At 29.1% G+C, this 13,592-nt stretch overlaps 2 protein-coding genes across 3 annotated transcripts in view; both read right to left on the reverse strand.

Moving 5' to 3' along the window:
- Nucleotides 1-3,287: 3,287 nt before the first annotated feature.
- LOC100576976 (putative leucine-rich repeat-containing protein DDB_G0290503) lies at nucleotides 3,288-5,991 on the reverse strand. Its single transcript, XM_006570939.3, has 5 exons — nucleotides 5,818-5,991; nucleotides 5,638-5,758; nucleotides 5,114-5,262; nucleotides 4,904-5,044; nucleotides 3,288-4,831 (listed from the first exon to the last, which is right to left on the reverse strand). Exons 1-5 carry the CDS (start codon nucleotides 5,905-5,907, stop codon nucleotides 3,530-3,532), a joined length of 1,803 nt encoding a protein of 600 aa, XP_006571002.1. The 5' UTR covers nucleotides 5,908-5,991; the 3' UTR covers nucleotides 3,288-3,529.
- Nucleotides 5,992-7,458: 1,467 nt separating this feature from the next.
- The window catches only part of LOC411670 (LON peptidase N-terminal domain and RING finger protein 1), a 67,705-nt gene continuing 61,571 nt past the window's right edge, over nucleotides 7,459-13,592 (reverse strand). For both annotated transcript variants that reach the window (XM_006570937.3, XM_006570938.3), the window contains exons 7-9: nucleotides 12,877-13,178; nucleotides 11,317-11,524; nucleotides 7,459-10,523 (exon numbers count right to left, since the gene is read on the reverse strand). In XM_006570937.3, coding sequence (XP_006571000.1) covers nucleotides 10,167-10,523; nucleotides 11,317-11,524; nucleotides 12,877-13,178 — 867 coding nt within the window. In that variant the 3' untranslated portion in view covers nucleotides 7,459-10,166. The remainder of the gene's footprint in view (nucleotides 10,524-11,316; nucleotides 11,525-12,876; nucleotides 13,179-13,592) is intronic.

Below are 13,592 nucleotides of genomic sequence, written 5' to 3' on the forward strand. Positions count from 1 at the left end.
GAACAAATAACAATAAAAATTAAATCAGATTTTAAATATTAGTAATGCTATAGCAAAAAATCTCAATTTTAAATTATTATCACGTTGAAACATTTTCCCATATAGAATGAATTGCGATAAAAATTAAATCAAAAATGAAGATTTTTTTTCATTAAAATATTATTTATATAAATATTATTAATTTTTTAAATATCAATTTTAATGTCAATTTTAAATAATAATCACAAATATTATTTACTAAGAGAGAACAAAAACTAAGAGAAAAACAAAACTTCATATACAATTCGCACAGCGGGACGTCAATTTGATGAACGAATTCGAATCACGCGAGTGACAACCGTCACATCGAACATGGCGGACGCCGCGAGACACGTGTTTGCGATCACGCTTCGAGGGTGAAATGGCAGACGAATTATTCGAAACGCGCGCGACGCTCACTCGACCACGTCTCACGCTTCAATGGTGACGCATTCTCGCGACCACGACGTCGACGCTTCTGACGACGCCCACCGACCGCCTAACCGACCGTCCTACACCTGCTCGGATAAAAAGGGGGACGAAAATCTTAGGATTCGATCCTATGTCCGAAAAAAAAAAACAAGACTTTGATATATGGAGCTTTTTTTCTTGGAAACTTTCGGCAACGGAAAATATATTATGGTATTATGGATTAACGATTTATAATTTTAGTATTATTTTGTTATTTTACTATTTTTTTATATTATGGAAATTATATGTACATTGTATATCGTATTTGAATGTTATGTAAAAATCGTATATACATTGCAAAATATATATAGATATTTGGATGTATAGAAATCATGTATACATATATTAATGTATAATGTGCATATGTATTTGAATACTGTGTGAAAATTGTATATATATTGTATAGTATGGTGGATTTATAGAATATAAATTTTATGAATAATAAATAAAATTAATATTTTCTTGAAAATTATTTACTAATGAATTTGTTAATGATATTTATTTTCGACATAAATATAAAAAAAAAATATGAATGATGTAACATTACTGAAAATATGTCGATCGTGATGTCATTTCAGACAGAATACGAACACATTCTTAGTAACAATGACCCAGTTTACAGGGAGGAATTACATAGTCAAGTTTCAATCATGTGAAATTATCTTTGATTAGAGATGCAGAAATATCTAAACAATAGTTCTGCACGTATTGATTGTAAAGTGTATTTTCAATATTTTTATAAAAGATGAATAAATAATTGTCAATTATGACGTTAAATTCTGATAAATCCTAGAAATTCTTAAGATATATATTTCACCATAATTGATTGTTGATAATATATATTGTTTGAGAAATAATTTTAGTATTAAATATGTAACTATCAAATATTTTTTCCTTTTCATATAATTTAAATTTTTCCAGATTTTAACCATTAATTTTTTATTTTTTCTTAATACTTAATACTTTACATATTTATATGTTTATCTAAACTTTTAAATCATCATCCATGATTATAATATATATTAAAAGTATTAAATTCGTAAATAATTTCACTAATTACATTAATTTAAGCAACAAGAATTTCTAATGTTTAGAAATTTCAGCGAATATATTTACCATGAAAATTTCTCTAGATGATAATAATGAAAAGCGAGTATTCTCAGAATCGCCTCGAGCAATGAATATAAACAAAAATTCTCGTGAATTGCAATATATTAAAGAATTAAAATTAAATAAGATTAAATTGAAATAATAACAAAGATCAAATAATTAACATCGAAAAATTTTAAAACATTAAAAAAAAATTATAAAATAATCAATCTAAATTATGGAATAAAAAAATAAGTATTAACATTCACTGTTCATTATATATGTAAAAACCATAACAATTTCATCAATACAAAAAAAATATAAGACTTACCATTTATAGATAACACCAAAGCATTTAGTAATCCAATAACTTCAGCCATCTTGAGAATGAAATACCGGCATTTACGAACGCGCGAAACTATCACACTCACAAATAAAATATGAAAAATCACAAATAATAAAAATAAAAAAGTATTTCACTTGTGAATAAATGTATATACTTTGCGTGAATAAACGTATTTTAAAGTTATACAAATAAGACACAAATTCTATAAACACTCGCGAATAAATACATATTAAAAAATCGGAAATAATATGTCAAATATTTGCAAATAAAACATACGTAATTCAAATTCGCAAATAAATATGCGAATTAAAAACACTCGCGAATAAAACAGGAATATTTAAAATATTTATGATTAAAAAATAAATATTTTAAATTCGTGCACAATTTGAAATTATATAGGAAATGAAATGCGCATAGCTCCAATGCGTCTAAACGGTATGGCAGTCGAAGCGTAACTGCCTCTCCCCACCCAACGATCGTAACTCTGCGGGCAAAGTCGTGCGTATTGATATCGATAATGGCACAAATATTATAAATTTCGAACGAATATTTTAATATGAAATATTTAAATTTTATAATTTTTATTTTATTAATAATTTATTGATACAATATAATGATATATAATGTCATAATTCTCAATGTTACCAATTTTTATTTATTTTTATTATAGAATAAGATTACAACGTTAATAATGATTGAAATTTAAATTAAATTTTAATATAAAATTATATTATAAATAAAAAATAAAACAAATATTCTAGTACAAAATATTTTGTAGGTAAATATAAAATATTTCTAGTATCAATATATTTATATTGTATATTAAAATATACTATATTTAATATAAGTTATTATCCTGCACATTCTTCGATTGAGAATATAATATTTGTATTTTTTTATATTAAAAATTAAATTTTCAAAAACAAATATTGAAAATATATTCAATTGATATTTTGTATTTCCTGTACAATTATACGTTAAAACTCATAAAGAAAAATTAACAAATATTAGAAGGATATCGATAAGAGAGATAGATGTAAAAATTAAATATCTAGAAAAAAATAATTCGTGAGAATTATAAGATTATCTTTAGCACTTAAAAGATGGCGTCTATAGCGAATTTTATCCTATTTGTTTTTTTCTTACAAGTTATTTCTGTTATTCTTTTTCTGTCTTTACGAGTTTGATTTGCGACACTCTAGAGATGGCGCTGATTTCAATATTTGTATCTTACCTCTATCCTTTTTACTACTTGCTCTTGTTCATCGTTTGCGAAATGTATGCGCTGAAAAAAAACTCTGATATCCGATTGACTTTCAAGATATCTTTTAAACAAAATATTTTGAAAAAATAAAAAAATGACTTTTCCGTGAATTTTTTTATTTTATTTTATAAAAAAAACTTACACAAATTACTTCGCTCAGTTTCTTAATCTGTGAGTTTTCTTCTTTGTATAATACATCATCAATATTATTAAATATGTTAGACATGTTACAAAAATATTTTTCCGACATATACAATGATCATATTAATATTTAAATTAATATCAAAAATATACGCGATTATTATAATTTAAAAAATATACTCGAGAACGGTTTTACTCATTCATAAATATTTATATACGTTGTTCATTGTCATGTTTTTTTTCGCATCGTACCGATTTATTTCATTCATTGCATTGTTAGAATTTAAATTTTTGCTATGAAAATTTTTCGTTCCCAGTGAACGTAAAATGTTTATCTTGTCCATTTCTTTTCGAGGAGTAAACTTTTTCTGTTCCGCATCATCCTGTATACTCGGTGTCGAATATTTGTTATAAGTATATTTTTCGAATTGATCCAATACTTTCTCATCTAACGACATAATACCCCTACTTTTACTCAACTCTATCGATTTTTTCAAATCTGCACTTAACCCTTTTAAATATCTCGGTGTGGCAATTGCACGCGCCCGTTCAATTTTATTAACAGAATCGACCGATTTCGCGGTAAGAGGTTCAGATTTTTCCGACAATCGATCGAGAGAAGCTTTAGCGTGGCCGCTCTTCGGCGCCCTCGGATGATCCGACATCTTTCGACTGATCTCTTGCGCGAGAGTGTCGCCCCCACAAGATTTCGGCTTATCAATGCAACTAAAGTTGTAATCGAATATACTTCTAGGGCTACGAATACTTTTCAAGCTTGCCTCGATCAAATCAGCCAGATCAAAGCTATCGTCCTTTATGGCAGAATTATCGATTAACAGATCCGAGGTTGTGCTCAAAATTGTGGATTTGCTTTGTCCGATTTTTTTCGTTTTCCCTTTCGATTTAAGTTTCGGTGTCACTGATTTCTCATTAGTTTTGATCTTCGGTGCAGGCGTACTTTTTGGCTTTGTATTATTAACCTTATCATCCATCATTTTGATACTCACGTTGCTAGTCTTAGTGTCGATTTTCTTTGCTTTATTCTGAAATTTATTCATTTTTATCTCGCTAGTTTTATTACTAATCGGATCTTTGTTGTCCGTTTCACGTTTATTAGACTCGATTTTATTAATTATCGACTGATCTCTTAGAATTTTTATATTCTTCTGGCCGATAGTCTGTAAAGACTTGAGGATAGGCGTTTTCTTTTCCGAAGTCACTTTTTCCTTTTCGATCGTAGGCTCATTGAGATAATTATCGGACAATTTTCTCGAAAGAGTATTGATATTCTTTTTACGATTAGTATCCTTCTTCGTAATCTGATTTTCCGACGGAGCAAACTTTGACGTTATTTTCGTATTCGAAGTGGAAACTTTTACAGAGTTTTCTATTTTTCCTGTGTTTGTTTTCGCCAAATTTTCTATTTTTGGATTTCCTTTCACAGTAGTTTCGATTTTTGAATTAACCAACTTCTGTCTCGTTGTTGTACGAGGTCGATTCATCTGAAAGGGTCGATGCTTGCGTCAATGTGTGATAGATAAATGAAATTATTCTCATTATCATAGTGAAATTACTTTTTGCTCGAAAATTTCTACTTGCTCTAACTGAAACAATTGTTTCCAATTGCACGGAATATATAAGTTTTCGTACTTGTATTTTTTTAATGGATTGTACTTCTTGTACAATGTTTCCCACACGAAATTATCATCAAAGATCTAAGTATTATAAAGAAGAAGTGAAAAAAGTGGATAAAATGAATTTAGATATTAAATTAATGTTTTTACCTCTTTAGAGATGTGCGAAAGTGATGTTAATTTGATGATATCTTTTACAGTGAGATATTTAATTAATTTATTGATCAGACACTTTGGCAAGGTTAGTAACGTATTCCTTCCAGAAGCGATATTTCTCACGTGTTTTAAAAAATATTCACCTACGGGAATTGTAATGATTTATAAAAACATGATTTATAAAATTAGATTTAAAAATTTGCAAAAATATTTTACGCTGAAATTAATTTGATAATTTTTAATTTAACGATATTTCACAGTTCGAGTAAGTAAGTAATTCGACAAGCATTGAAAATATCGTATGAAAAATGATAGATGATGGAAAGAAACAGTCAAAATAATTTCTGTACTGAAAAAAAAAAAAATAAAAGACGATTGACGAAAACGTTATTAAATATCAATGAAGAAACGTGTGAAATAGCGAATAATTAAAAAAAAACATCGAATAAACGTTATCGTGGGTTTTAGTAATATATCGTAAGTATCGCAAGAGAGGTTATTGAAAATCGATTTTCTACCGAAGATACGTTGTATCTCGTCCTGCAGCTGATGATCTTGCTTGAAATCTGCGAAACAGGAGGTTTGTACAATCGGTGTTTTATGGGGACCGTGCGAGATTCGCCAAAGATAGAGTATCACCTGTAAAAGTAACGAAGTTACGAGGCAGAATCGCGAGGGCGCGATCTATTCGTCAGCACCTGATCATCGAACACTTTCAAACCGTAATAATCTCTGCTGGGAGAAGGTGCTACCGAATACTTTTCCAGGTATTCGAGCTTACCGCTCATACTCGATGTATGATCCAAATCCGTGAAACCTCCGCATTCCACCTGAACTTGCACCGTAATCGATGTATGGTGCAACTTCGCGATTACCAATCGCGAATAAAATCGAAATCTAACCAATCTAGTTTTTTTTTTTTTTTTAGTTTTTTAATTTGTATAAATATACGTTTACATTTGCAGTGTGACAGAATGTATAAAGAATATAGAAAATAAATAGTTATTTTTATTTATATAAATATATATATATATATATATGTATAAAAATAAAAAATGGTGCGATCAAAATAATGACCATTCACATTGATGCAGTAATCTTTTCGGGAATATATATATATTTATATACGTAAACAATGTATCAAAATAACATATACGAAAAATTAAGAAAGTAAATTTTTTATTCACATACGTCATAATAAAATGATTGTGATCGGAATGATGACCATTCACACTGATGCATAATTAAATTTCTTCGGAGATATACGAGAGTATGTATAAAAATTGAAGAATATACGAAGAATATACAAAAAATAAATAGACATTACTTACAAACACCAAAATGAAATGTTAATAATATGCGATATAATAACCATTTGCATTAACGCAATATTTAATAGCTTTCTTCAGGAATTATGTATTTCTATTTTTTATTTCCGGCTGAATTATCGGTACATATGCTGCAATCATTACGTCATTTTATTCTCTCGTGTTGTGTCAAGATGAACAATATCTTTAAATTTTTTTTCCACAGATAAAAATCCAATCGATTGAAATTTGAGAAACGTCTGAAACCTGACTGACAAACTTTTTCTTATTCTTTCAAAGAAAATATAAAAAAGGAAATTTTTAATGATCAAATCTTATTAACGAGAAACGGAGTGAGGCCAAGATAGAACGAAGTGCAAAATGTTGTTTGGTTTCATTGATATTTTTATTACAATAATTCCATATGAAGAGATGAAGATAAATATAGAAATGTCGAAGTAAAAATGGAAAGTTGCGTGACATTACATACTATTTTGTAATATTATGTAATAACAATATACAATAGGTAGGCTATACGGTAATATCACAATGCATGATTCACAACTTCGTAAAAGTCTAGAGAAGAGAATATAAATTTTAAAGATACCAGGGACACGTATCATCACCATGCCCCTATTTATTTCTCTCGAAGACAAAACGTTATTATTATTATTATTATCATTATATCAATTAGAAAACGTACGATGAAAAAAAGTGTAGTGTTTCTTTCCCTCACATTCCTCTTCCTTATCATACTTTTTACACACATACTTTGAGAGAATTGGATATACGTATGTGTAATACGTACGACAAAATGTATGCTCGTGTTTGAATAAATTCCAATTCGTGATCAATTTGTCGTTTTATCGCCTTCAATATAATTACAATAGAATATCGACGAATGCTAAAAGCTAATAGTGGTGTACTCACTTTTATAGTTAATAATTATTCTTCTTAATTTTTAATAATAATTAGAATAATCATAATAGTAATAATAGTGATTCACGATAACAATAATAATGATCAATTATATATCATGGACAACAGACGCGTATGGTTCTTTTCTTTCCTCCCTTTTTTTTTTCTTTTTCGTTTCTTTTATTTTCATCTATCCTCCTCTAATTTTTTTTTCACTCTTTATAACGTTTGATTGCATGATTGATATGACGTTCCCTAGCTCTTCTGACATGATCGTTATGTATCTTTCGAATGATCGTTTAAAAAATCGCATGAAAATAAATTACTATACGCTACCGTAGTCGAGAAGTCTTATGAGCGACGGAATAAACTTAAAGGCTCGTATTCATAACACTGTATTATCACTAAACGATACACCTTTTGTTTCACGAGCGTTTGAAAACGACGTTTTCTTTCTTTTTTTTTTTTTTTTCCTTTTTTTTCCTTTAAATTAATAGCAAATATAATTTTTTTTTTTCCTTTTTTGCAATATATTCCTTCTCGATTAACGACACGAATAATTTCAGTTTGGACGCAAATTTTACGATTTTACTCGGTGAGTATAGATTATGATTATCAACGTTAGATCGCTAATTTTGATTAAGAATTAGTTATCAATTCTCTCAACGATTGCTTATAATTATCATTTTTTTTTTCTTTTTTTTTTTTTTCCTCTCTCCTTAGAATTTAAAACATTCTCCGACAGATTTTATAAATATAAATTATCATTTATGTTGAACATCGACGATATTTAAAGAAGAAATATAGTCATAATAAGAATTTCAATATTGTTGTTGTTATTATTATTATAAAGATCGTTTTATATGGAAAGTAAAGGAGTATAGTTTGTTCTACTAGAGCGTTTTGAATACAGGCCAGATAGTATAAAAAATTGAGTTTCGTGCCACCATCAACACCTTTTTTTTTTTCTTTTTTTCTTTTTTTCTTTTTTTCTTTTTTTTTCCGTAAACTGGTCGTTGTTGTAAATTTCTCTCCAACAATTTATGGCTCGTTACGAGAAGCTGAGTGAAAATAGAACGTTCCACGTTTAAATTTCTCGTTTCTTCGAATTATAACGTTTCCTAGATCTAACTCAATCGCTATATTTATCGATCTATGTCGGTACATTCCATGGGATATTGTAAAATTGTTCCAAAAAATGTGAATACAAGACAAGAAGTATAAGTTCAATCAAATATAAATTACATTGTCTGCAAATGATTTATGACAATTCAAGAATTCTTTTATAGTTTAAATTGACAAATTAATTAAGTTACAATACTTAATATCTATTGAAATTACTTAATTAACTTGTCAACATTTTCAAAAAATGTAATTTATATACTGATCTAGCTTCATTTAACATTTCAAAAGTGACAAGATATTACATTTATAAATTAATCCTTAAAAATTTTGAATTTGAATCTCAAGAATCAATTACAATTTTTCAATGGATAAAAGAAAATCGAAACACAATCGTATACAATTTTCATATCCCAAATTATGGAATCTCGAATGATCTAAAACTGGTTCCACAAATCTAAATACGTGCGTTTTTCTCTAATTCGCGTGTTACACAAAGTTTTGTACTCAGCACACCCACGACGAATTATTACCATACAGATTAAGTCTCGTTCCTCGTTCTAATTAATTGTACCATCGTTATGAGTATATATCCGCGTGATTTGTATCGAAGATAAAAAGTTTCTCTCGTCGGGTACGAACAACATAAGCGTAAACGACGACGACGACGACGACGATGCGTACCTCTGATTGCAACGTATAATATGCTCATATACGTGTGTATACATAAATGTGTATACATATAGATACATATATATATATATATATATATAATATTATCTGGAAGAACAGATTTGCATATTGCAACAGCGCGAATAATACCGTCACGCCTTACCGAGGTAAACGATATCCGCATTTTTACATTTCTTCCTCTTCGATATGTTGCTCTATCGTTTACTTCTTTTGGTCGATTAATCGGATTTCGTAACATCAGTAAACGTAAAAAATATTTTTCCAATATAAAACGTACATTTGACAATCGATCGATTTATATTGAGTTAATCTTGTAACAAGTATAATATTATTATATGTTACAATTCGTTCTAAAAATCGTTTTCTTTTAGATTCATTAATGTTTGGTTATAATTTTCAATGATAAATTTCGAATATAAAATATATATTTGATATAAATATATATATTAATTTTACAATACGAATAAATATTGCTATATCGTTATAGTTCATTCGAAATCAATTTTGTTCAATTTCTTTTGATTTTTGAAACAAATCTCTCCATTTTTTTTTTTGAATATAAAACGATCGATCTGCTAATTAATTTCGTAACGATAACATATATTGCTGCATGTAATATAATTCGCTTGGAATCAACTCGACGCTCGAAAAATCATTAAATGCTAATCGCATGCATTCATCATCGTTCCGTCAATAAGGCGATCGGGTTTGGTAAAAGTTTAACGAGTACCAATAAAGAGAGAAATAGAGATTCGGTACTCGAGTTAAAACGTAACTAACGGGAGTTAAATATGGATGAACCTGAAGGGCTACAAGTAATCCCTCGCCTCACTTTCGGATATAATTGCGTTTTATATTAAATATCGAGTAAAAAGTAGTCAATGTAAGCTATTCTTCTCCAAGTACTTTGTACATCGAATGAAATCCCCTATCGAAACGCCATCTCGAAATGAATTCTAAGACTATTGTATTATCCTCTTCCTTCTTCGTTTCTTCTTTTCCAAGAATTACTGGACCAACGACACCGTGGTGTCCGTTAAACCACCCTCGTCACGGCATATGCTGGAGGAAGTGGTCGTTTCCTCGGAAGTGGCAGGGGCCACCGTCAATTGCCTCTGCTCCATGTGATCCAGAGTCTTCTCGATGGCTCTTAATCTCTTCTCTAAGCTGGTTGTGCCCACAATTCCCACTTGCAACTGCGGGCCAAGCGGCAATATAGCCAATAACCACCATGTCCACGACGGGCCATCCGGTAAACGTGGCCAATCCTCCTCCGTGTCTGGCATTCGACCGAATACTCGCTGGATTTCCAATTGCTGGGACAACGATACCGTGTCCCACCATCTTCTGCCTTTCGTCCTCACCTGGGAATAGTAATTTTTATCGTGTATTTGGAAAAGAAATAATATATGAAAAATTATGAAATATAAAATTTATAGTCGAGCATCGAACGAATAAATGATGGTAAAAAGATTTAAGAAAAAGAGAATCCTTACTTGGAAATAGTAATATTCGTCTGAAATTTGTGTAATTAATCGATGGTAAATTAAAAAAAGATGTGAGAAAAATTGTAAAATTTACTCAAGTATGATGAAGATCGTTAATTTGTTAATAAACATTATAATTTAACATTGATAGTAACACAAATAACGATTAATTAAAAGTTTGATCACAAACGACGAAATATCTTGCAATGCAATATTTCCAAACATTTTCAATTTATAATAAACGTATGTATATTTTTAATAATTAAATCACCATTTCACAGAAAAATATAGATTTGTTTTTGAAAGTATAACACACTTTAAATTATCATTAATAAAATTCAAAAATTATACAAATTTATCAAGATCTCATTTTCTAACCTCTTCGGTACGAAACTCGTCTGCTGCGTGCGCAGGTATACCAAACATTGCATGCTGAAGTCGATTAATCATAAAGTCGATCGATCGAAAAATCGAGTATGTATATTGCACGATGTGTATTCATTCGATAGCTATCGAGTAAAATATGGACGATCGTATAAATAATATTGTGCCATTATGTATTTTATATTCAAAGCATCATACAAATAAGAGTGCGTCGTTGTATCTCTCGTCGAAATATTTTATCAATGCATAATGTGCGATATCTACTTAAATATCATTGACATCTTACCTTGTCGTGCAATTCTAGAAGATTCAACAGTTGATCATCCTGAACCATCGTATCCCTGAGGAATTCTACTTGAGCTGTATCGTAACCATCCCTTTCCCCTCCAGAGAGAACTCTGAATCTTCTTCCACCAACTGTACTCAAAATGCTGCAGCCATCTTTCAACAACACTCTATCTCGAATCTCAAGCATGGTTCCATATTCCGCATATCTGGTATAAACAAAAATATTAAATAATTTTATTTTTATTTTTCTCCTTTCCTTAACAATATCTTTTTTTTTTTTTTTTTTAATTTAAACGACTGTTCTAGAAATCGTTACTAAAACTGAAGTTTTTAACATTTAGGAATGTGGAAAGATATTTCGAGAGCATTAGCGATCGTTTTAATTTATTGTCTTCGTACGAAATACACAGACGATGATTCACGATCGAGTAGTTTCAACATCTTCGTTAATGAAAACATAAATTTTGAATTGTTTCGAACGAAAAACAAATTTTTTTTTTTTATTTTTAAGAAGAAATATTTATTTGCGTGATATAATATTACGGTAACAGAATATTTTATAACATAGTCTGCAAATGATGATTTATCATTAAGAATAATATTTTAGAATTAAATATCCAGGATGAAATATATAATCTATTAGAATTTTAAATATTTTTTTCAATTTTATTTTAATTTCAAATATACTATTTTAGATACAATATATTATTGATGAATTTCATTATAATTAAAAATATAAATATCCATGAATAAAATATATGGAAATATCGAAAGTCAAAAAAAAAAAAAACATTTGAAGATTTCACAACAATCAGGCTAATATTACATCGACTAGCATATTTCATAATCACAATTTCATTTGCTGAAATTTTCATCAATATCCAATTATGCAAACTTTATGAATAAAATAAATTAACATATTACACAATTTAAAAAAATTATTTAAATATATAATTCTAATTATTTATACAAAAAAAAACTAAAAAAAATCAAAGGATTCCTATTATATGAATCTTATCAAATGACCTCTTCAATTCTTAATAGATTTATATAAATGAAGCTTTACAAATTCAATCAAAGGGAGATGTACATCTATAAAGATTAAAACATCAACTAATTTAACTTAATTTTGTCACAAATTATTTATGTAAGTCTATGTAAATGAAATTATAAATATTCCATTAAGAGGGATATATACTTAAAATATTAATTCTATATTTTGTTTGAAAAAGTATAATTATTATTGTATCTAACGTTTTACAAATTTATCTATAATAAATAATTTCCTTACATATAAATATTATCATACAATCCACTTATATAAATAAGTTTTACAAGTTTTTATTTGAATATAAAAACAAAATTAACTTTTAAATGAATTTTTTCAAAGATGATTGTGGCAATTATTCAAAAAACTATTGAATCAATTTACTAAAAAAAATCTGGCACTATTTCCTATACAAATAATACATTTTTCAATTATATTTATTAATCTGTCAAATTGTATATCCCCCCATAAATAAACTTGAAACTAAAAAATTTTAAAAACAAAAATCACCTTCTGGTTCCCGTAGCCTCTCGGTTGATACATGCAGCGATACCAAACTGGCGGACACCGCTCTCCACGCATCTCCTCACCATCAACCTGTATCTCGGCTCGTACACAAACAACGGGCATGCGACACATGGAAATGCCGTAGTGCAAACGAAAACAGCGATCTGCTCACTACCCAGAAGGCCAAGTCCTTGGACGAGCTCTAGTCGGTGGCTGGCTGCCCTCGAGGCGTATTCCACGGGTGCAACCGTTTTCAAAGCCCTCTCTATGAAATCCGTCACTGTCTTCTGGCTGCTGGCCAAATACTGGAAAGAAAAAAAAGGAAAAAAAACGATATTTCGCTAAACCGAGCAGAAGCTTCGTCGTCCTTCTCGAGGAGATTCCCTTCTACTTGCCAAGGATCCGTGACATTTTCACAATTTCTTGCAAAATTCTACGATTGAATTCTTTTCGAAACTATCTATTTTGAGAATCGTCGTTAGTAATGTAATTGAATGTTTTAAGAGAATAGGTAATAATTGAGAGAATAGTTGTGTTGTGTATGATTGAATTAAAATTTAGAATTGTTGGAAATATGCTTGTGTTTGAGAATATGTAAAAGGTTGGGAATTAATATTAGTATTGCGGTTGAAAGTTGAAAGGAAATATATGTAATGTATAAGTGATTGAAGTAAATATGAAATTGTTGAAGACATTGTTTTTGCCTGCGTTTAAGAATA

Source organism: Apis mellifera, linkage group LG6 (genome assembly GCF_003254395.2).
Source record: "Apis mellifera strain DH4 linkage group LG6, Amel_HAv3.1, whole genome shotgun sequence".
Taxonomy (NCBI): domain Eukaryota; kingdom Metazoa; phylum Arthropoda; class Insecta; order Hymenoptera; family Apidae; genus Apis; species Apis mellifera.